The 26207-nt window shown below is 38.6% G+C and overlaps 1 protein-coding gene across 4 annotated transcripts in view; it reads right to left on the bottom strand.

The window, feature by feature from the left end:
- The window catches only part of CDK6 (cyclin dependent kinase 6), a 236277-nt gene that overhangs the window by 17187 nt on the left and 192883 nt on the right, over positions 1-26207 (bottom strand). For all 4 annotated transcript variants that reach the window (XM_007982158.3, XM_038004360.2, XM_007982159.3 and 1 more), the window contains exon 6: positions 1436-1486. In XM_007982158.3, coding sequence (XP_007980349.1) covers positions 1436-1486 — 51 coding nt within the window. The remainder of the gene's footprint in view (positions 1-1435; positions 1487-26207) is intronic.

Genomic DNA, 26207 nt, shown 5'->3' with positions numbered 1-26207 from the left:
AATAGCATCAGCTGCCCTGGACCCAGGAAGCCCACAGGCATAAAAAACTAGCAAACGTTATTCAGGCCTTAAGCTACTATGTTCTGACTCAGCAGTGGCACTGGCACTAACAGAGGTCTAGCTGCTTCCAGTCACTAAAAGCATAACATCAGGTTCCAGTTTTATTAACTGTTTTAAGTAGTCATGCTTGAGTAGACAGTGCTGGTATGAAAATCTATTCTTTAGGGGTGCTTTTTTTTTTGCAGTCTTACAGACTTCGAATTTCATAAAAATCACTGGGATTCCTATAAAATGTCACAGACCAAAGATCAGGGCTATTTTTGGTCTAGAACTCCCACTTTCTTCTTACTCCACTCCAATTCGGACGGGCCTTGCAAACCCAAAAACCCAAAAAAGGATGCCACACTGCATGCTTTGTGAGAAGAAGCGCCCCAGTTACATTCTAGAAACATGAATGCATACATGCCCTCACATGCATGAACATGCAGACATGAATGAAACTATGTAAATCATCAAGGAGCTATGTAACTGAAACCCAAGAATTTGAGCACAAGAAAGGATCTTATAGAGAATTTAAGTCAGACTTTCATTTCTCAGATGAAGTTAAGGAACCAAAAGGTTAAATAATTAATGATGAATTCTTTTTTTTTTTTTTTTTTTTTTTTTTGAGACAGAGTCTCGCTCTGTCCCCCAGGCTGGAGTGCAGTGACGCAATCTTGGCTCACTGCAAGCTCTGCCTCCCGGGTTTATGTCATTCTCCTGCCTCAGCCTCCCGAGTAGCTGGGACTACAGGCGCCTGCCACCAATGATGAATTCTAGTAACAACAGTAATAGATAACTTTTAAAGCGCTTACTATGTGCCAGGCACTGTGTAAGCCCTTCATGGGGTGTGTTACATGACTTTCTCAAAGTTGCAGAGTTATTCTGTCAAAGACTCAGGGTTCTCATTTTCTGTTTTGGTGCTCTGAAGAAAAATGAGATGTGTAGCATACCATCCTTCGCCCAGGAAAACAAAACAAAACAATGCAGAACCAACCTGGGTGACCAAGGATACTCAATGGGGACAGGAAGCTCACTGGACAAGGATGGGTACTTTGCCACCAGGCGTCCCATCTCTGATGGTGGGTGCATTTGAAATGACCACAAGCAGAGAATGTTTTCGAACTAAAGAACTGGAGCTCGGCCACATGAAGAAAGAGGAGCAGCAAAAAGATCCACACAAGCAACATACAAGCTTCCAGAGCAGAGCAGTTAGGGCTCTGCATAAAACGGCACTTCTACCATGTCTCCACTCACCACACAATAGTAACACTGTCTGCAGCAGCTGCTTGAAGTAAGAAAGACAAGAGATAAACACTTGATATGCATGTCAGAGGAAAGTCACTGTAAATGTTTTAATGCTATAGACACTGATGTAAAATTAGTTATTACTTACTCCAAGATTTTTCCTAGTTGATCGACATCTGAACTTCCACGAAAAAGAGGCCTAAAAGAATAAAGACACATTTTAAACAAGAAATGTTCTCAGATTACATTTCAATCATATTTGCCATTATCATTGTTTAACAGGAAGCAAAATATTCTTTATGGGTTGGGAAGAAGTGAAAAAATGGAGACATTTTTCCTTTGGTAAGTGAAGGTTTTCCCTGCATTTCACTTATGGGTAAGGATCTCTCATGAATACCTGGTGGTAGATGAATTCCATGTTTTACAATCACAGGCATTCTATTTGCAGTCATTGTAACAACAGTGCTACCATCAAATTCAGTTCCAGGTTTCAAAGATCTGCTTAACTTCGTGACAAGGTGGAACATATTACCATCCTAGTCTCGAACCATAAATAGGTAGGATTCTTTGAAATTTCTCAGAGCACTCTTTCCATACTACTCTGCTATCAGAGTACTTCCTCATGGGTCCCTGTCCTTTCATTTGTCCTCAATGCTGCAGTGAACCGCCTCTGGGTCTATATTTCTAATTATACCACTTTTCTTCCTTTCAATATTATGGCAGCTAACTATTACACGTTCTAAATCTTTTTTTTTTTTTTTTTTTTTTTTTTGAGACGGAGTCTTGCTCTGTATTCCGGGCTGGACTGCAGTGGCCGGATCTCAGCTCACTGCAAGCTCCGCCTCCCGGGTTTACGCCATTCTCCTGCCTCAGCCTCCGGAGTAGCTGGTACTACAGGCGCCCGCCACCTCGCCCGGCTAGTTTTTTGTATTTTTTTAGTAGAGACGGGGTTTCACCGTGTTAGCCAGGATGGTCTTGATCTCCTGCCCTCGTGATCCGCCCGTCTCGGCCTCCCAAAGTGCTGGGATTACAGGCTTGAGCCACCGCGCCCGGCCTTACACGTTCTAAATCTTAACTCTGGGCTTTAGAAGCAATTGTGTCTCCTTCGAACACACAGCCTTCCTTGTCTACATTGAGCATTTAACTGGCAATTAAAAAAGGTCATTTTGTGACATTTCTGGCATTTCCCCAAGAAGATCAAGTAGCCCCTTGAGGGAAGAGACTTCTCTAGGTTTCCCTATAAATCCCTGCCATACAGCTTTACTCTGACAGATGCAGTTACTAAACATTTTATTTGATTTTGCATATACCTATGGTGCAAGTAAACGTTCCTAATTCCTTCCTCAACAAATGCCATAAACAGGTAATTTTCAACACTAATGTATTAAAAATATTTGTAGTCTATTATCAGGTGTGATATTTCTTTTTATATTATATATCAAATTATAGAGTCTTAATCTTTAACTCTTAAATATTTTCTGTGCACAATAAATGAACTCACTATATATGGCCATATATGGAGAATCCTGCAAGTCATAGCATTTCAGTGGTTAGAATACACCTTAATGTTTCTCAACCATACTTTCTATTCATGTTACTATTCCTGAAAATAATTATTTCCAAATGCAGTGGAAAAGAATTTACTTATGGCAAGGTGATGGGCTGAATTTTTTTCCCCCAAATTCATGTTGAAGCCCAACTCCCAAGATCTCCGAATTTAACTGTATTTGGATATAGAACCTTTAAACAAGTAAGTAAAATAAGACAGGGTGGGCCCTAATCTGATCTGACTGTTTTCCTTGAGAAGAAGCCATTTGGACACAAAGAGATATTGGGGTGCACATGCACACAGAGAAATAAACATGTGAGAACCATGAGAAGGTAAGCCTAAAAGAGAGCCCTCAGAAGAAACTAAACCTGCTGACACCTTCATCTTGGACTTCCAGCCTCCAGAACTATGAGAAAATAAGCTTTTGTTGTTTAAGCAATCCAGTCTGTTGTGGCAGTCCTATAAAACTAATATAAGCCACCTGCACATCACTAATGCAGCCAAATTCATAAAGAATCATGCAGTTGGGTTCTAAAAGACATCTTGACAGGTCTTAAAAGATGACAAGGTGAGAAGTCCAAATTTTTTCTAAAACTTCCAAAAAAAGGCAAAAAATGGAATCTTAACTATAATTTATTGAGCATGAATGTTGTATCTGGCCTAGTGCCAAGTGCCCCAAACATAATCTCACTTAATTCTCACAAAAATTCCAGGAGAAATGTAGTAGTATAATCATCCCTATTTTCAGATGAGGAAACTGACTACTGGAGATGTTACATGATTTAATTAAGGGCACGATATTCCCCTCTCCTTTTATTTCTTTTTAGTTAACATGTTGATTTTTCAAGAAATTTTTTTGATTGGGGAAAGGGCCTATTTGGTGATGGACTGTCCTGGGAGTGAATCTCTATTTAGCTGTTTCTTCCTATATGATCTTAGGAAAGTCTCTTAATTTCTTTGACTTAGTTGCTTCATTTGTAACATGGAAATAATGACACTTACCTCATAGGATCAACTAAGTGAGATTATGAATATATCTCAGCTACTAGAATGCCTAGCTTATAGCAGAGTTACAATTAAGTGGTAACTACACACACACACACACACACACACACACACACACACACACACACACACACAGAGAGAGACATCTCTCTTCTTCCTGGCCAATATTATACCCAGATAGTCAAGTAAAGTATTTCAAATGGTGAACTAGAAAGGAAGGAACCATTTGCCACTATGTGGTGAGGTCCAAGTCACATTTAAGTCTGACAGTCTTTCCTTTGGGGTCCCTATATATTGCTTACATGTTACAGCTCTTACAACTTTATCAAGAAAATAATTTTCTAAAGGATGAATGCCACATTTTTCAATAAAGATTAATTAATTCTGAATTGGCAATATCACTTCCTGTATGCAGTTTTGCAAAAAAAAAAAAAACACCACACACACACACACACACACACAAAAACCCTCACTAAGTATTCAAGCCTATCAGTGATATAAATTTTCTCAGGTCAAATTACCAAGGGGACTAAGTTTCAGATTATATGCCTTTTTAAACAAACAACTAAAAAAATGCATAGTATCATTTGTAATCTCAGTAACAGTGGCAAACAACATTTAGAAGTTGGGTGTGTTTTTTTAACAGATGAGAAGCGTATACTGGTATGTCTGTTATAGAAAGGAAATGATTCATGCATAATGGGGGATGAAAGATTTCATTTAGTTACAATACTTTCATTGTACTCAAAAGACAAGGAAGTCATGGGTTAACCTATAGAACACCTTTGTAACCTGTATTTGACCTGCAGCTATGCCTTGACGGCTATTTTTCTTGATTAGCGGAGGAATTTTCCATGTTCATAAAGTGATCTTTCAAAAAATATTACTGGATAATATCTATTATTTTATACTCATTCCCATATTCCATTCTAGAGTTGTTATCAGTTAAGTTAAAATTGTTAACTTATCACCTTGCAATTACCACCTATTCAAATAACTGGATTAAGCAGAAAATCAATTAACTGATCTACTTAGTACACACTAATTGACTGATCACCCACTAAGTACATATGGCTGTAATCGGTGCTGGGAGATACTAAGAAATACATATATATAAAATATAAATTATATTTTAAAGTATATAATTATAAGGTATGTAATATATATAATGTAATAGTCATATGATATACATATAATATGTATTTATACATTAATAACAGGAGACAAGGAGACAAGATATATAGATGCAGAATCACTGAGTAGAAGTTTACCTCATTTTACCAGTGGGAGACAGAAGTCGCGGTCATCATTTCATCTTAATAGAATGTTAGGAGGTGGTTTGATTAACTTTCTTTTACAGATGAGAAGTAAAGTAACATCTAAGGAAATACAGATGAGTATGTGGCTAAGCTGATCTGTCTGACTTCAATGAACAGCAATACAGAAGCAGTGTTTTAGAAAGACTAATTTGGCAGGGGTTTACTGAGTCAATAAGAGGGAATGGAAACCAAGCCAAGGAGGTCAACTGGGAAGTCACTGTACAAGTAAGACGACAAGGGCCTCAACTAGGTGGGACAAGGAAATGGCTAGAGATGCAAAGACATTTAGAAGAAGATGATCAGAACTTGATGGAAGTCTGAACATGATTTGAAAGGAGAAGCATGATTTTAAGTTTGTATTATATTATTAGTAAAGACTGGCAGAATGAGATAGATGGAGGTGGTGGGGAGAGGAGATTAGAAGGTAATTGACTTAGTTTTAAATGTTTTCCTTTTATAATAAAATTATATAAAACATTTCACTGAAATTTGGGAATGAATAATCTGCAAAAAAGGTAGTTAGGCATACCTAACTGTATATACCCAAGAGCATTAACATGCAGGTTCACATAAAAACTTGTACATGAATGTTCATAGCAGCATTATTCATAATAGCCAAAAAGTGGCAACAATCCAAATGTCCATCAACTGATAAATGGATAAACAGAATGTGGTATGGACTTATAAAGGAATATCAGTGAGTCATAAAAAGAAAGAAGTACTGAGACAACATGGGGGACCCTTGAAACCATTATGCTCAGTAAAAGCAGCCAGTCACAAACGACCACACATAATATGATTCCATTTATATAGACAATGTAAATTTATAGGATCAGAAAGTAGACTGGTTGTTGCCTGGGACTAGGGGATTTGAGGGAACTGACTGTAAGCAGACTGAAGGTCTATTCCCCTGAAAATTTCCTGTGTTGAAATCTTAATCCCTAAGGTGATGGCATTAGGAACTGGGGGTCTTTGGGAGGTAATTATGTCAAGAGAGGGATTAGTGCCCTTATAACAGAGACCCTGGAAGGCTCCCTTGTCCTTTTTGTCATATGAAGACACAGCAAGATGACGATCATCAATGAATGAGGAAATGAACCCTCTCCAGATACTGGCTCTGATCTTGGACTTCCCAGCCTCCAGAACTATGAGGAATAACTTTTTGTTGTTTATAAGCCAATCCAGTTCATGGTATTTTGTTAGCAACCCAAGCTGACCAAGACAGATTGCTAATGGGTATGGTGTTTCTTTTTGGGGAGATAAAAATGTTCTAAAATTGATTGTGGTGATAGTGGCACAACTCTGTGAATACGCTAAACTGAAAAAAACACTGAATTGTACTATTTATATTGGTGAATTGTGTGGTTTTATCAATTATATTTTGATAGAGCTGTTAAAAAAGGTGGTTAAGAAATTATATTTCCAAGCAAACATTACAGATTCAGGAGAAGGGTAAAAAAACTGCTAAGAATTTGGAACCCATCCACACACACACAAAAATAAATAAATAAAAAAAACTGCTAGGAAAACTGTTAGGTCTACATATATGAAAGGCTTAAGCACATGGTATTAAAGTACAGTGACAAACATTTTACCATATATTCAATCAAGTACTTATCTGGAGACATGTGCTCCACAAGTTTTGATAATCTATTGTTATGATCTGAATCTTTCCAAACACCTGATTTATCAGATTGGGGTTAAATAATAAACCAAAAATGTCTATGCATGCATGCAAACAAACAAACAAACAAACAAAAAAAACCGGCACTGGTATGAAACTATTATCTTATGCTTCACTTTGGATGGTGAGATGATGAATGATTTGTTTTCTGCATTTTTCTACTTTTCTATACTGCATTTTATGAGTGTTAATTAGTTTTAAAATCAGAAGGAAAAAACCCGACAACATTGCCTCTTGCCACATACTGAATGTATATGATCTGTTCATCTCACCTCTTCATTTCCTACTTTAATACTAATGCACTCTATTATACTTGTTTACCTGTTGGTCTCTACACACAAACTGGAAGTTCTCTGAGGACAGGGCCAACCCTTATTTGATTCTGTATTCAGAGTACTTAATTTACTGCCCAGTTTGGCTATAATTGGAACTCAATTAATACATGCTGAGTGGTTATTGCTCCTCTCTGCAAGAAGGATTTCTGTCCCTTCTTTCCTTCAACTTCAGCTCCTCCTGTCTCAAAATTCACTTCCCTGGTTCATCTCTGGGTAACTCAAGTGCAAGCAGGTGTATCCGCAGAGATACATATATATGATTAGATGTATACACACCAAGAGCCAACTCCAAATCCAATTTATATTGTTGTATCTGTTTATGCTTTAATCTGTCTGTGGCACCAGACAATATCTGCCTGCAAATAATGTGTATTTAAAAACTGGGGCTGGCTGACAATTATTCTCCTATATCCAAAACCTTGCGAAAACCTTCACAGAAGCAGCAAGAGGCAAGCAGGATAGGAACTTTGCCCTCCAGTGCTTGCTTCAGCCAGGTATGCAGGCTAGGGATGGTCTCCTTGGAAGACAAAGAAAGAGAAGTGTTGAAAAAAAGTGTAGCAAAGGCAAAACAGTATAGGATTAAGGAGGTTGGGGAGGGGAAAGACACACTTGAAGAAGTAAAACTCGTCCAGAAAGGGAGAAGGGCTGGTAGGAAACAGCACAGAAAAAAACAATTTAAAGCCCAAGTAATGAGAAGGAAAGACTGTGGCAGAAAGAAGAATCTGAGACGAAGTTCCGTCACAGAGTCTGAGACTGATAGGAAAAAACCTCTGCCAGGGAAGGGAGGTGCCACTTAGAGGAAAGACTTGTGTCTCTAACACAAGTTAGAGTGTGTGCTGGCATCACTGTCCATAGGAGGGACTATGAGTCTGGTAATTTCCTTAAAAATAAATAGCTGAATTAATTTTTCCTTGTTACCAGATGTGAATAATTTATTTATCCACAGAGGGCTCATATTTACTAGACTATGAGTAACTTCCTCTAGAGAGAGAGGGAGAGAAAGAAAGAGAGGGAGAGCAGAGAGACAAACCCTACCATTTTTCAACTCAAAATTGAGGATCAAAATTAAACTAGAACTCACCAAACTACTTCAGATTTCTGAAACATTACAAAACTCATAAATTTATATATTTACCGAGTCAATTTTACATATGACTAAAATAAGACTAAGTGGTAATTGAGATGAAAAAGTCATCTCTAATCACTGACAAAAATTGAATGAGAATCTCCCATTTGCAAGAAATAATTATTTCTCTTAAATATTCAAAGAATTTCATTTCTATTTTCCCCATGTCATCTCTTCCTGCCTTAGTCTGCTCAGGCTGCAATAACAGAGTACTGCAATCTGGGTGGCTTAAACAACAGAAATTAATTTTCTTGTGGGTCTGGACGGTGGAAAGCCTGAGATCAGGGTGCCAGCATGGTAACTCAACAATTTAGGCTTCTGGTAAGATCCCTCTTCCTGGCTTGTACCTGCTTTCTTGCTATGTACTCATGTGGCTAGAGAGAGGGCATGCTCTTTGGTGTCTCTTCTTATAATGGCACTAATCCAATCATGGGAGTCCCATCCTCATGACCTCATTTAACCCTAATAATCTCCCAGAAGCCCCATCTCCAAATAGCATCACAATGGGGGTTAGGGCTTCAACGTAAGAATTTTGGAAGGGACACAAACATTCAGTCAGTAACACATCCTTCCTCCTATTACTGAATACAATATACCTTCCATAATTTTAAAATTAAAAAGCTGGGCTGGCACATCCTTGCCCACTATAGCAGCAATGAATGTGGTTTGTCTTTCTGTGACTAGGATCCAACTCTTCATTTTATATACTTTTGGATATTTTTTCTTGGCAAATTACATGATTTATTTATTTATTTCCCTTCCAAAGCCTCCCTTATCTCTTGTTCTCCAATCACACTGTTCAGGGGGATTGTTAAGGCTGGGAAAGAAACGATGATATATTTAGCACTTTCTAAGGGCTGGGTTCCTAAAACATTATTGCATTTTAATTCTCACTCTAACTGTGAAGTTAGGCGACTAGCAAGTACTGAATAACTTTGCAACTGAAAGAAAGTTTTAGAAAGAGGAAAATAAATCTGAGTCAAACTTAGGAAGCTACAATTCGCAAGGATAAAGACTTTATCTTAGTGTTATTAACAAATTGGAGGCAAGTCAAGGATATGGTGCCCCCATGGAATCACCCCTGTCCCCCTGGGCTTCTTTAATAGTCAGATCTCGCAGGCTCAACACTCCGGGGAATACTGTCTTCTGTCTCTTCATATAACCACAGAGCTTGGATAACCCTCCTGCTCCCTTGTGGAAATTCTAGCTATAATACTCACTATACTTTAAATTGGGCTTAGCATTGAAAAACTTTAATGACAACATGCTGGGAGGTCATTTGGAGCAAAGGTGATGCTGTGGTGTGGAGACAGAATAGAAGATTAGAGACGATCAGGGACACCTGGCAACATTAGTGCCATTGATTAATTAGTGAGACTTTGATTATTAACTGGACTCAGGGCTTATCAATTGCCTTCATTCTGCAGCAGAACTCTGAACTACAGATATCACTCAACCAAATTAGAACCTCACCATACCCTGTAATAAACTTATTCTGTCTCACAACTCCTAGTCTTGCTTTATACTGTGCCTTCCTGGGAGAGAAGGCAAAGTTTTACCAGGGAATTCGTTCATGAGTGGGAACCTTAGCACTGTTGTTCTTCAATACCTGGTCATTTGGGTAGGAGAGGGCCCAGGAATAGGGTAACCAACGAGCCCAGTTTGCCCAAGATTGTCCCAGTTTCAGTACTGAAAATGCTGTGTCCTGGGAAACCTCTCTGTCCCAGGCAAACCGGGATGGTTGGTCACCCAATCCAGGAGACTCAGAACAAGAGGCTGTAGAAGACAGAATTTTTTTAAAAAATTAAGTTCTTTGTTATTTCAGTGGGGCAGGCTGTTTAAAAAAATCAAATAAGCATACCTCAAAACAATCAGAATGAAAGTGGTCCAGACACACAGGTTTTATTCTATTTTTTCCTAATAACTCGCTGCTACTGTGTAATAAGGGACTAGACCGGGGGCAGTCCCCTCTTCATACCACAATTCAAGATGTTATTTCTCTCTCTCAGTAAATGACCTTGTAAAACTGTACGCATCTTGCCTCTTTGGCAGGGAAAGAGCATTGCCTATGGTTAGGTCCACAGTGTTAAATTAATAGTCTGCAGGAAGTGCTGGATCTAAGGAGGCAACCACAACTAGGGGGTCACTGGCGGGGAACTACCTATACATATAGGATGACAAGGAGATTTCATCCAATTTGGCTGGTAGTGATAGGCTGTAAGCTGGGTTGAGAATGATTCTCAAGTGCTATGTAGGCGTAACAAGAGAGAGTGCTACATTAATCAGTAACACACACCCCTGAAAACGAACTAGCTAAGTGAATCAAGTTTTCTCTCATGATAGGCTGACTTCAAAACAATATTGACACAAAGAATAAAAATTAGAAAATACAAAAGTAAGTCTGTCTAATAGAGACATTTCAACAGCACATACTACATACATTACGGTAACCAAAATGTGGCTCTCAAAACCACTTCTTACTTTTAACCACTGAATCCACTGGTTTTGTCTTCAACACAACATTTTTTTGCCAAAGGCAGTCTTATGGGCTCTGTTGTGGGTGCATCTTTGAGTATATAATTATCGTCACCTCTATGCTCACACACCTTTCTCTTGCAAAAACTCTAATATTGACATCAGCCGGATGTCAACAAAATGACATTTTTCTGAGGCTGAAGGTTTTCACGTTGCCTTTGGGGGAAAATAATCACTAGACATTTTTCTGAAATGGAAGTGTCTGTTGGCTGAAGTGGCTTCTTTAAAAAAAAGAAGGTTTGCTCAAAATGGAACCAAAAGTATCAGTCATAGAGCATTACAAATGATCTAAAAATATTCTCAAATTGGATTCAATCATTGGTTAAAAATAGTCCAAACACTGAAAGACTGATTTTCTCATTTTTTCCTTAAAAAATTATAATGTGCTCAACATATAAATAAGGGCTCTGGCCCTTGAATGTCAGTGATGTTGTCTACCAGTGTCTAGTATTGAGAGTTTAGTGTGATGATTAATCAACAAAAGCTAGCATTTATTTTATCAGAATAAAATTTTACTGGCCCAACAGCAAGTTTAACTTTTTCAAAAAGCTTATTTACTGAATTTACATGCTGAATGATACATCATGGGTACTGTCAAAAATAGCAAATGATTGCATGCCTGCATTAAAACATCTCATGTACACCATATATATCTACTATGTAGCCACAAAAATTCAAAATAAAAAATTTAAAAAGTAACAGATTATTTTGATTATAAAATACATATACATTGTAGAAAATTTGGAAAATAGAGTAAATAGATGAAAATAAAATACACAGCATCGCTTCCATTCTTTTCTCTTTTTATATACAAATAGATATGATGGTATCTCTAAAGATGTTTTTTTTTTCCAAACAAGCTAAGATGGCACCATATCCCAGGGCAGGATCTGAGTCTTGACTATAGTCCTTAGTTTTGAACAAGTACAGGGTGACAAGAAAGTGCATAACAAAGCTATGACTGAATAAAACTCAAACCTTGGTGAAGACAAGAATCAAGGACACATTAAAAAAACTATGGGTACACACACATTTTTCACCTACCTCTTAGTTTATATCTTATGACAGGGAGCAGGAGTAATCTTTTCTTTTTCCTTTATGAATGGTAAAGACAACTGGTATCCTGTCTGAATATAATATGCCTATCCAGCACACTTTGGGTAGAATCCAATGATGTGTGATAACTCAACAATTTGGTACAGGAAACAGAGCCCACAACATTCCTCAGAAATTTCACAGGCAATCTAGACAGAACAGACCTATTTGAATAGGGATTTTTTGTTCAGTAATATTTGAAGGATGCAATTTTTCACGGTGGATACATTGGGTTTGTGACAGATGCAAATTCAGATATGAATAAAACACAATTAAATGATTCAGACTCTGGAGCTGTGCTTCCACAGACCTGATTTCTGCATGGGCCAAACAAAGGAAAGTTGGTGTTTGACAACTGTGGATGACTCATCAGAGGAAGTTCTTACCATGTGGATGTGCTTGTTGAAATAAAACTGGTTAACAAAGCTAGCCTTTTTTTTTCTCCCTCTGTGGGCCAGCGAGGGTTTCATTTTAGGAAATGGAAGTGTCAATGTGGACAAACTGTTCTGAAGTATTTATAGCATAATGTAATGTGTTAGTTTCCTTAAACTGCCTTTGGACAAAGAATATGTGAATGGAAAATAAGATCTGAATTTCTAATACTGTCTGTGTCATCTGAACTATATTATGAGTATAAAATGATTTAGCACTGTGATATGTACAGACTGTGATAGGAATGTAGTGTAGCTACAGTGGGGTGTGCTAGTGGCTTCCCAATTAATTTTAAGAGCTCTTTTATTCATTAAGGATATTACACCTTTGTCATATTCATTCATTTTCTCCAAGACTATCACGTGCTTTTTAACTTGGCAGTGTTTTTATTTTCTGATGAACAAAAGTTTTCAGTTTTTATATAATCAAATATATTAGTATTTTTGTTTGTGACTTTTTAATGCTTTGAAAATATATCTCCATTCCAGGGTCACAAATACTTCTCACAGTTTCTTTATTCTTTTATGGTTTCACTTTTAATATTTAACTCTTTAAGCCATCTGTCATTTGTTCTGTGGCAAGGAATAGTGATAATCTAATCAGGTTACCATTTTTTCCCCATGAAATTGACCAATTACCCTATTCTCATGTGTTGCATATGCTGTTCTGTCCTCCCGGATTTGTGATTTATGATAAGTTGCATCACTTCCTAAATTAGGGTTTCAAGTCTCATTCTCTATTCTGTTCCATTAATGTCTGTCACTTCTGCTGGTACCACATTATTTTTATTATTGTAATTGTATAATGTATTTTAGTGCTTGGTAGCAGGAGTTTCTCTTCATAACTTTTTTTTTTTTTTTTTTTTTTGGTAACAAAAAATTCTTGGCTATTTTCACCAGTTTAACTTTTCCAAATGCATTTCAGGAAATCCCACTGGAATTCTGACTGGAGTTGCATAAACCTATGAATTAATTTGGAAAGATTTTATATCCTTACAACCATTCAATCCTCTTGTTCAGGAAAATGGAATATTTAATATCTTTCTAATAATCAAATATTCTCTATATCTAGGTAAGTCATTTTTATGTCTATCAATCAAGTTTTATAGTTTTCTTGATACAAGTTCCACACATTGATTTACGTCCATCTACATTTTTGATTTTTATACTGGGAATGAGATGGAGCTGCTGCTAACTCTGGAGAAACTTACTGCTGATCTTTTACCTTTGGACATGATCCTGACTATTCTCCTGAGTGAGGGATTATCTTAGATTTGAAAAGTGTAGGAAGCAAAGGACAAGAGGGACATGTGGGGGGATGTAGTAGAGTCTGTTTTATATTCATAGTGAGAAGACTCTGAACCTCCCAGGAGGGCTCTAAAGGTTAAAAAACATGCAACCAAAAGCACCGAAGATTAGTAAAAAGAAATAATGTGCAGTAAGTGCTCAGAGGGATGACTCATTGCATTGGATCATCCTTGGGAAACCACCTACTAAGCAGAATTTAGCAGCTGAAGCGTTATTTTTGGTGCACAGTTTATTGCTACTTCCTCTTGGGAAAAAAAGATTAATCCTAGCTCCCTAAAACACTTAAGAATGGTCATCCTGGCAAACCAGCGTGTCAGGTAACAATGCTGTTTCTAGATCAGGGCAGTGTTGGGTCCCCTGTAGAGATTTCTTTAGAACAAGAGAGAAGCACTTTACCACATGTTATGGAAAGGAGTATAGACCAGGAGACAGAAGATCCAGCTCTTAATGCTGGTTCTGTAACTGATTAACAAATAAATCCCAGAGTGCAGGCAGGCCACTTAATATCTGCTCATCTGTAAAAAAAACAGATAACACAGCTTCTGTCGTACTTCATATCACGGAATGAAAATAACACAAAACAATAAACCATGTGAATAAAGCAGTTAGAACTGCTGAGAAATAAAATTAACTTGCTCAGTAAAAGTAAGGCTACCAATCAAGAACAAATAGAACGAACTCTTACTCGTTCCAAAGATATTTATTTTTGCTTAATACTGTATTACCTTCTCCTTTTTCTCTGCCCTGTGGTTTCTTTTCCTTGTTTCATTATGACTAAATATGCAAGGAAAATTCAGTGCTGTTATTTTGGTCCTATCTTCGGATCAAATCTCTAGATTTAATTTACCCATGATACCCTTCTGTGCTATTTACATAGATCACTAAGAAAACTTTAAATATGATGAAGTTAGGAAAATGACAAATAAGGGAATAAATGCGTTTCCTTATTTAGGTGAGGACTATGGCTGAGGAGATTCTGTAACTTAGACATAGTCAGGGACATGATAAGAGCAGGAGCTGTAATCAGTTTTGCTAATCATGATTTCTAAACAATACTATTTTATTAAGTATTTAAACGCAATCTATCACAGCACATTTAAAAAAGTTGTAGCAAATATTTTTCAATTTGTTATTATTTTTTGAGACACGGTCTCATTCTGTTGCCCAGGCTGGGGTGCAGTGAAGTGATTTCAGCTTGCTGAAGCCTCCACTTTCCAGGCTCCATCATTCACCCACCTCAGCCTCCTGAGTAGCTGGGACCACAGGGGTGTGCCACCACACCTGGCTAATGTTTGTTTTGTAGAAATAGGGTTTTGCCATGTTGCCCAGGCTGGTTTCGAACTCCTGACCTCAAGTGATCCACTGCCTTAGCCTCGCAAAGTGCTGGGATTACAGGTGTTCACCACTGCGCCCAGTTAACACAAATATTAAGGTCAACTTCCGGTTTCAGGACAAACTATTTAGCTTATTTATGAAGCAAATGAACTTACAGGAATGAGAAGGCTGAGGGGATATGATTATATATAAGATCCATTTGCATTATACATTCTCTAGAGAGGTACAACTGTCATATTTTTGATTTTACAACTATAAGAAAAATATCACTAGCAAAAGTTTTATGTCACTCGTAAGAAATCAAACAGCATTTGATAAAAAACAGCATGTACGGGAAGAAATAATTACATTTTGGTAAACATATATGTTAAAAAAGATAAAATATCTATGAAATGTGTTTTTTTCCCCCGAGATGGAGTGCCCAGGCTGGAGTGCAGTGGCGCAATCTTGGCTCACTGCAACTTCTGCCTCCCGGGTTCAAGTGATTCTCCTGCCTCAGCCTCCCAAGCAGCTGGGATTACAGGTATGCGCCACCATGCCGACTAATTTTTGTATTTTTAGTAGAGACAGGTTTTGCCATGTTAGCCAGGCTGGTCTCGAACTCCTGACCGCAGGTGATCTGCCCACCTCGGCCTCCCAAAGTGCTGGGATTACAGGTGTGTGAGCCACTGAGCCTAGCCCGATTGCTTGTGTTTTCCTAAATGAAAACTTCAAAAATTTTGCTAGTGTATTACTCTTTAATATGAAAGCACAATAAAAGTTGTTAAAAATACAGCCATATGTTGCTACACTTACGGTTTTAGAAAGAGACGAATATGTAGACATTACAAAAAAAAAAGCTTCAGGAGGTATTTCTTCTATAATGTACTTAAGACTATGTGGCCACAGAAGGCTGTCAGGTTTTATAGACCCACGGGTTAAACAGCAACTGACTTACTCAAAAACTCCTTTTGAATTTAGAAAACAATTTAGTCATGTCTACTTCCAATAGAAAGGATAATTACTGACCAGTTAGACTTCATGATCATCACTGGTAGTCTTGGCATTATAACTGAGGGACACAATTTCCTTGCAAATGAAATTTAGGTTCTTTCAAACTATAAAATAACTTCTGACCACTTTTGGCTAGATTAAAATCCTGAAGGAATTTTAAGGAAATATATAAGAGACTTTCACCTGAAGATCATTATTTTTAAGAAATTAAGTAGGTAAAAACCAGTGTGACCTAAAAATGTTGAGTAAATAACTTTTCTTCAACATCAACAGCTAATAATAATAATAAATGCAATTTACTGAACACTTATTATGGGAAAGGGGCTGCTTTGCTTTGTTTTACATATGTTGTCTCATTTACTCCTAATAACACTCTGCTAGGTAAATATCATTATCCTCATTTCAAAGGGAGAAACTGAGATTTAGGTTAAGTCAAGATCAAATATCAAATTAAAAAACTCTAACATCTACTATGCAATAACAGCCAACGACAGGGCCAATGGTATACATACAAGGTGATTACCATGTTTTGGGGAAGCAGAAAAAAGAGAATGTTGAGATAAATTTCAAAATTTGATCACTTGCTGAAGGCATTAAAAAAAAATGAAAGTTTGTACTGTGTTCATTTATCTCATCTAATTAAGTAGAGCCCTTTAAAGCTTACAAAGCATTATGAGTAAAAGTATTTAATATACTACAAATAACATGTTGGTATATTTTGTTAATAGATGTTGTCTGCATTGCTCATAAAATGCACCTTCAGATGGTATAATTTTAGCTCGTAACTAATGTATACTTTGGATTACTGTGGTTTTGCGTGCTAAAAAGTTTAAAAGACATTTTCATTTTCTTTATATGGAAATTCATAAATTTGCCAAAAGATATAAAAAACAAACTTTTAGTCTATCTTTGGCATTATTTTTACGAACATCAGTATATTTTTAAAATAAATGATGCATTTGAAAAGATGAACCTTGGAAGTAGGAAGGCGTCGATACCAGGGAGGAGGCTGCAGGCTGAGCATGGAGCAGAGTGACTCTGCCACACCAATCCCACGTTCCACAACTGAACAATGTTTTACTGTCTCATGTCTTACTGACCCACTCATTTGAGGCTGAACTTTTTTGGTACCTTTACCCGCTCGTTTGGGAATTCTGCCAATGCCCAGATAGAAGGATGCTTCAGAGCAAATTGGGGTCTGCCTCATTGAGTCTTGCTTTGTGCCTGCTCTGACAGGCAGCAGGACAACACACCCTGTGTTGACCCTCCAGACTGGGCAGGAACCTCAGTCCAGCTCTGCCATTGACCGGCTGTGACCCTCGTGGGTAACACTAACTCTGAGACTCAGAGTCTCTTTAGTCTATTCCAGAGTGGGTTCCTTGAATGCCTTGAAGGAACATCACTTACCTACTAAATTATAATAAAAATGTCCACAAATAAAATGTCTTCTTCATTAGCGCTTGAAGATGTCTTTTGACCCCCCCAGAGTTAAACAAACATTGGATGCCAATGATATGCTGAAAATTACTAACTTTTGCTTTTCAAGGAGAGCCACCATATCTCATCAAATCTAAGATGTCACCAATTGACTGCAATTCACATTTTGATTTTAGAAATAAATGTGAAAAAAATGTAGATCTCAGAAACACTGCAATGTGGTAGAATAGTTGACAAAATAGCAATTTTCTTGTTGAGGGGTGATGAAATGCTTCAGCTACACTGTATTCAGATTCTCCTGATGTTACCCTGGGACTTACATTGCCTGCTTCTTTATGAATCCACTTAATATTTCATTCAATGAATACAGATTTACTGAAAATACTTTCTCAAAATATTAAAGAAAAATCTTGGAGTTTTGGTGAACACATGTAGAAAGCCGCTTCCTTAAAGTTCTTGAAATAAAAAAAGTACACGAGATAGATTCTTTGCTAAGCACTTCTCAGTTACAATGAGTTGTTTCTTGATAACCAATGAACAATAGCGACATTATTAAACATTTGTTCTGCAAAAGGCAGTAAAAAGGACTATGGGGTAAACTCTTTGGATGTAACTTGGTGACCAGATCCTTAGGTTCTTTTGCATATTAGTGGTCTGAGGAGCATGTTAGGAGACTGACAAAAATAGTCTCAATTAAACGCTATTCTCTTCCTTCAAGAAAAGCTTTCTTGCTCAGCAGTATTACTGGACAGCATGGCTTTGGTGCTTAAAGCCTTCCTGTTCTCACTGGAAAATTGGAGTCAGTGTCTTAGGCACCACCATGCTGAGGCACCCTCACGCCTAATGATCACATCAGACTGTGCAGGCTTCAACCACTTTAAACAATTTCCTTTGTCTCCCCTTCCTTTTCTGTAAATTTTTTTGTTGTCTGGTTGTTATGAGTAGTGACAGTTTCTGGTTTCTTTCGTTTACCAACGGTTTCCTTTACCACAGCCTCTATTCCTCCTGCTGGAAGCCTGGCACCATTGGAAGCTGGAAGAAAAACCACAACTGAATAGCCTGGCACTTACTTTAACAGTCATTTCCAACCACAGATTAATACTGTTACTGGATTTGACTAACGGCTCTCAATCAGCCCAACTGTCATCGCTTGAGAACATGCTAGTCAGTGAAAGTTAAAAAGGAAACTATAAGCAAATCCAAATTATGGTGTAATTTTTCTGACTGCTTATCTTTTGAATCCAAAGGTATCTATCTCTCTAAATCTTCTTCTGGGTTCTCCTTAATAATATGTTTAATGTATAGATCAGGAGATAATACACCACCTGGCTGCAACTAGGGGGAGGTTGAAGTCAGGAGGTAAGGGCTGCCACAGGTCCTGGCTAGCCCATGGAACGTATATTTTCCTGCACCTTGCTTTGCCCACCTTTGGAAACAGCACTGGAAACAGCTGGCGTTAAGTGTGCTAAGCAGCCAGCATCAAAGTGCAAATGGAAGGGGGCCCTCATGGAGGTTCTGTGTTGATAACAGTGATGTTCAATGCTAGCCTATCACAAACAGGAACCAGGTTTTTCTCTTTATCATTTACTTTGACATAGTAGACTTCAGGTCCAGTGCAGTTGATAGGATTTTTCAATAGGTACAAAAGAAGGATTGTATAGCACATGATATGGTATATGACTAGCTTAATGAAAATAAGAGTCTATCCCAACTTGGAGCTTCCTGTATCAACAAAAACTCCATTTTCTATGACTGAAGGCTTTGAAAACTTACTAATCCCAGCTTTTGGTCCTGACAGAATCTAACCTACAGATACAGAGAAGAGAATGTGGATGACTACTACTTCCTGACTGACGACTTCTGGGTCTTACTCTGGGTATTTCACACACATTTAATCCCAATCTTCCGCCTTAAAAATGTATTGAATGACATTCATTTAATACACCCCTGGAGGGAAAATAAAGTAGAAAAATCTTTCTGGAGGGCAATTTTGCTCCATGTATCAAAGGGCTCAGGGTTTTGAATATGCTTTGTATCACTATTCCACTTCCGGGAATTAGTCCTAAAGGAGTAATAATGAGAATGAAGAAAACTTTACTTACACGAATGTGCATCACAGCTTTCCTTAAAGTCATGCAAATTTCATTCACTCAACCAATATTTACTACACACCTACTATATGCCCAGGGAATATTTAAATACAAATAAATAAGATCCAGATATATTTTTATATAAGAAAAGCAGATTACAAAAAAGGGTGATCTAATTTTATAAGAAAATTAAAATGTTATAATGCATAGGAAAAACAGTTGAAAGATAATTATGAAACCATTAGTAACAGTCATCTCTTGATCACTGGTTTATGGTTTATTTTTCTTTCCTCTTAGTTTTATTTTAAAGTAAGTATCTTGTAAAGAGCCACTTGACACTATGTAAATCTCCTGATAAAATTTCCACTCAGTAGTTTTAGCATTATCCACTGATGATTTTCTAACTCCATCATTCACTCTGTCATTATTGGTTGTCAGCCTACTGTAAGACAAAGCTCTGCTTTATCTCACTTTATTTATATCAGCATGGACTCATGGATTGTAATTTTATTCAGGAGATTATAATCCTTTACTATAATTATGTATTTTGATACCCAAATTGTCTCATATTTGTCCAGTGGCTCCTTCCAGCTAAATTCTGTGCCTTTTTGGTGTGTTCCCATATATATATATTTTTTGAGACGGAGTTGCGCTCTGTCACCCAGGCTGGAGTGCAGTGGCACGATCTCAGCTCACTGCAAGCTCCACCTACTGGGTCCATGCCATTCTCCTGCCTCAGCCTCCTGAGCAGCTGGGACTATAGGCATCCGCCACTACGCCCAGCTAATTTTTTGTATTTTTAGTAGAGACGGGGTTTCACTGTGTTAGCCAGGATGGTCTTGATCTCTTGATCTCGTGATCCACCCGCCTCGGCCTCCCAAAGTGCTGGGATTACAGGCTTGAGCCACCGCGCCCGGCCCCTGTTCCCATATTTTTTGAGCATCTTCTTACTTTCTGGTATAGCAAGATACTATAGACTTATACTCTTTAGTCATATTTTAAAAGCTCTACAACAACCACGTATACTTTTGTTAAATGAAAGAACATAATACATACTATTTTAAAAATAATCTTATATAAGATGCATACATTATACAGATTTTTATAAGATTTTTTTTTTTAAAGTCCAGATTGCTGATCCTACATGGTTCAGGAATATTAAAACAAATGGGCCTTTTGAGTTCCACCTGAGATGGGAGAGGATAGCACCTGTCTTACAAACCAATATGAAAGGAAATTATGTCTAGTGAGATCATTAAATGCATAAGTCATTGCTCTTTACTTGATTAAAACCAGAAAGCCAGCCCCACAGCCTTAGATAAGAAAGGCAACAGTTAAAGTACATTCTGTTCGATTAATTAATGTCTCACAGTCAAATGTCTCTGTCTCGCCCCTTAGCAAACTGCATAGAAGAATGGTGAGACACCATCATTTTCATCTGAGTGATTGAGTTTCTTCCTGCTGACTGTTTGGAGTTCCCCTATGAGCTGGCGTAAGGTACTTCTTCCTGTGGCTCAGAGTAAGACTCTGAGAGCCTTGGGGACTGCCCTCTGGATTACGTGAGGAACTATGGAAAACAAGGGAAGACCAAGTAGGAGCCCCCAACTCCTCCTTGTGGAGCAGTCAGCTGACCCCATGCCTTGACCCCAGAGCCCTGCCTAGTTTCTTTAATCTTACTAGATGGGTTTCCTTAAACTCACTTGCATGCTCAGCCTTTTGCCAGACTCTAGGACCAGCTCTGGCCTTTGTGGTGACTGTGGTGGGATACAGGGGGAGAGACATAAGGAGCACTACAATGATTAGTCATCACTTCACTATTGAGTCATTCGGCCATGCCGCCCAGCCTGCTGTGACCTCAGTTCATGCTGTGTACCCCAGGCTCGAGGCTCTGTCTAGAATTCCAGTACTCCAGGTCCTTGGCCTTTTTTGACTCTGAATTATTCTAATGTCTTCTGTTCCCTCCGACAAGAAGCCATCCTTTATCCTGTTCTGGAAAAATGATACACCAAGGTAATTTAACATTATGAACAGGAAGTTCAGTGGCTAAGTTTCACTGAACATGTACAATGCAAAAGACAAAAGTGCTTTATACATACTTTTTAACCTCAGATCAATGCTATGTGGGGGATATATATTAATATCCTCATTTTACAATTAAGGAAACTGAGATTGAGGGATGGTTAATAATAACTCATTATCACTGAGCTAAGAAGTGATAGAGACAACTAGATGCTCCAAAGTTGGCTCTCATGTCCACACTACATTGCATCATTTGGCTATGACTATGGAACTGCTAGTGGACTTGAGACTCAGGCTGAAAAAAGCAGTGGTTTTTTTTTTGTTGTTTTTGAGACAGGGTCTACCTCTGTCACCCAAGCTGGAATGCAGTTGTGTGATCACAGCTCAATGCAGCCTTGACCTCCTGGGCTCAGGTGATCCTCTCACTTCAGCCTCCAAGGTAGCTGGGACTATAGGTACGCACCAACACACCTGACTAATTTTTTGTAGAGATAGGGTTTGGTCATGTTGCCCAGGCCAGTCTCGAACTCCAGGACTCAAGTGGTCTGCTTGCCTTGGCCTTCCAAAGTGTTGGGATTACAGGCTTAAGCCACCACACCAGGCCAAATCCCAGGTTTTTAAAAATACAAATGAACAAATAGGAATAACACTGGTAAGTCTGATGTTGAGACCAAGTAGTGGTCTTCAGTTGGTTCTAAGAAGAGAAAGAGGTGATCCCAAGGAGCCTGTAAGTCCATGAAGAACTTGGAACAGGTTTGCCATTATAATACGCTTCAGCAGCTCATTCACTCATTCAGCACATTTGGAGTCTGTGATGTGCTTATCACTATGCTGAGTGTAGGGAACACAAAAATAAGACTGACGGGGTCCCTGCCCTTGTGAGGCTTACAGTTTAGGGAGAAAGAAAATCATTAAGTGTTAAGTGTTATGAAGAAAATAAGATATGCTGGTGGAGAAGAATAGAAAAAGCCTCTTTAAGGAGGTGACATTTAACCTAAAGGATGAAACAGAGGAGGCAGGGCTGCTGAAGTCTATTCACTTTCTTTTCATCTTTGGTTGTAGCTAGACTTTTTGAGTACTCTTCAAGGGAGCTTTATGACTTGGGTTCTGTTAAACAAGTCAACCACGATGTTATAATCCATGTGCTTTATCACGAATGGTTTCCTTCACCCTGTTCAAAACATCACAAATGTGACATAAATGGGACACTTACTATTCAATCTAAAACTGTTCTCATTTATTTATTTATTAAATACAGAAAAATCCCTTTAAAATCAGAGATAAGAGGAAAGGTCTTTGTGTTTCGCAGAGTTCATCCAAGTGTACTATTTGTTTCTTCCCCGTGGAATTGCCGTATCAGCTTTAGGAAAGATGATGAAAGAAAAGAAATGGGCCCAGAGGGACCTAAGGAAACCAGGCCAAGCTTGCTGTTCATGTGGACCCTTAGGGAGAGAATGGAAGGCAAAAGCAGAGAACTGGGTCCAATTTTCTTTCTCAGTGCTATCTGTGCAGTGGTGAGATGTGGCACTCACAATCAAAAGGCTTTTGAAACAGCACTGGTGAGTCCTGACCTCCCTTCTTCAAATTTCTGAAAATGATACATTTTATTATCTCATGAGTAGAGATACTAGATTCCTCTTAAGGCAGGAGGGGGAGACCTAGGGTCCCTTTCTTTGCTATAATCTAACTGCATTTTCTCTGGGAGAACAGAAGCTCCCCACGGATATGTGGGGTTGGGACAAGTGGCTATTTACAGTTAAGAAGGGAATATTTTTGAGGTTTAGAGAATTCAAATCATGATTACTATCTCATGTTCAAAGACTGAAATAAAAATGGCTGCGTACTCTTTTCACGGAGCAATTTGACATTCTGAGGCCCTCTACTCCCTGGCTTCCAGAAATCTATTTTCCCTCCATCACAATATTTCCTTTAACTACTGAATAATTAACTCTAGTCACTAACCTAGTCTCATAGGAAGAAGGCTTGTGAAATCTGCTCCTGATGCATGTAATAAGTGTAGAAGGACACATTAAGTAATGTGTACAGTCGGGGAAGGCCAAAATTCCTTTCCCAAGGCCTGGTCCACCCAGAAACAGAGGAAGGAAAGCTTATACTTTAATTATTGAACAGGCATTCCAATGGTTCACACATTACCCGGACCTTAGAAGTTTCTTCTATCATACAGAAGGAACCTGGATCAGCACGCTCGCCTGCTCTTCTTTGTCTGCCAGTGGAACTCCACACCAACTGACCAAAGCTGTCACCACCCCAGGCTGCCAATGTGGGCCTCCAGATTGTGAGGCCACAGGGTCAGATATGGGGCCTGGCACTGCACTGCCACAGTGCTGCATGTCCAAAGAGGCAAGCAGCCAGGCAGAGCCCTCTCTGTCACAGCTTGGCCACCTGTCTGAGAGGGAAGACAAATCCCATTTCATCGGGTTTGGCATGGAAAGCAAATTGCCCACCCCCACATGCAAAAGCACTTGAGTGGCAGAAGGAAAAGTACACACCCCAGGTGCGAATACAAAAGTGGGTCTCTTTGGGATGAACCTTCTGGTTAATTTGATTTGGAGTCTATAGTGTTTTCACTCAGCTCTCATCGGTTTTTAAGCCGTATTACAGCTCCCGGGCTTCTAGGATAATTCTCTTAATGAAGTAATGAAATGCCAAAGAAATGGCATCACAGGGCTTTGCCCTTTCCTGCTTTTTAAAGGCCACCAAAACCATTATTCCTTAACATACCCATACAGGAAAAAAGATGAGGCTTATCTTGTTTTTAAGCTGTTGTGTTGCCAGCATTTCCATTGTACAAGAAAGATAAGTAAATACTTGCAAAATAAAGTCTGACCCAAGCTTCACCTGATATGCAGTTTCTATCTTGCTGAGTGCACATGATAATAAGATTTCAAATCAGCATTAGAAACCATGGTTCAATCCAGAAGTGTGCTCCTGCAACCCTGGGGGTGCTCCTGATGACTTCACAGTGAAGCCACCATCACAAACAGGATTTCCTAAAGAGGTCTTAGGGTGAGGAAGCTTCATTCTAACTTTGGCTCTGCCATCTGGGCAGCACTGCTGCTCCTCCCCTCCTGTAAACAGGCAGTTAGAGGGGGCAGGGGCACTCCTTCCTATTGTTCCTCATGGCTCTTACTTCCCTTTCATCTTTGGTAATAGCTGGAATTTATGAGTATGTTGGATGACCTTCCAAGTCTTTTCTTCAGAGTTTATTTACTTCGTGGATACTCCTCAGCAAGGCTCCATCTTTTGACGGCTCTCACCCCAGCTGTATTTGTCCAAAGGTGTGGCTTTATCTCTGTATGGCACTGAATTGAATGGAAAAGGACTCATAAAGACTGTGTGTGATTCATATAGTCCAACGGTGATTGTCGCATACACGACACTATTTCCCAACTTATACCTTCCAGTACAGCCAGATCTTGCTTTTCTGAGAATGAATGCACTGCTATTTTGTGGCTTGCTTCATGAAGTTCTTGTTAAATATCTAATGAAACATCTCCAAAATCCAGCTCAGGACTAACTTCAGGAAGCCCCTATTATTCTAGTTCAGGGTAATATCTAAGTTTTCTAAGCTCTTAACAGTTTTAAAAATCTGTACCATGTGGCTCAGCACTTACACATGCATTGTCTAATACTGCTTGCTAATTATTACTTGCTGACACATCATGCACATTTTTATTTGCTCATGTAGTTTATAACCTCCTTGAGGCTCGGTCTTCAGGTTTTTGCTATCTTCCACAGTGCCCAGAAAGACTGTAAGCACCTGGTAGGTTTTTTTTTTTTTTTCTTCCTTGAGATGGAGTCTTGCTGTGTTGCCCAGACCGGAGTGCAGTGGTGTGATCTCAGCTTACTGCAACTTCTGCCTCCCAGGTTCAAGCGATTCTCCTGCCTCAGCCTCCTGAGTAGCTGGGATTGCAGGTGCCTGCCATCACATCCGGCAGATTTTCGTGTTTTCAATAGAGACAGGGTTTCACCATGTTGGTCAGGCTGGTCTTAAACTCCCAATCTCAGGTAATCTGCTCACCTTGGCCTCCCAAAGTGCTAGGATTACAGGCGTGAGCCACCGTGCCTGGCCAGCACTTGCTAGGTTTTCAAAGAATATTTGCTCATTCATTAATTGAGAGAAGAATCCCATGGGATTCTTCTGTAAGTTTCGTTTCCTTATTATGCAATTTAGTTAAATATATAAGTGTAAACATTAGAATTACCAAAGGAATAATGCTAGGACCAGTATTGACTTAATATGTTTATACTGTTTTGATTAGTAAAATGACATAAAACCTCTGAATTTAAAATTAAGTGCTTTCTGGGAATATAAAAAAAAAAATGACTAAATTCTACTGAAGAAAAATCTTGAGACTATGTGACTGAAGAGAAACATGGGAAAACTGTTCTTAAAAAGGCAAGGAGCAAACAATGCATTTGGCCCATTTTATGCCAAAGCTACTTACAGAGTGATGGGCTCTGACCTACAGGCTGCAGTATGTTCATTCATTTATTCATTACTCATTTACTAGGTAGTCAGTTTATGGCATGCTCTGTTAGGTACTAGCTATACAGTGGTGAGTAAATTAGAGAGGGTCTGGTTTATAGTTTCATGAGTGATAGGGCAAACAGGTTTTACGCCAGAAAACACTAAAA

This window comes from Chlorocebus sabaeus, chromosome 21 (genome assembly GCF_047675955.1).
Source record: "Chlorocebus sabaeus isolate Y175 chromosome 21, mChlSab1.0.hap1, whole genome shotgun sequence".
Lineage (NCBI taxonomy): Eukaryota > Metazoa > Chordata > Mammalia > Primates > Cercopithecidae > Chlorocebus > Chlorocebus sabaeus.
Note: the sequence above shows the minus strand (reverse complement) of the source record. Positions and strands in the feature narration are given on the sequence as shown.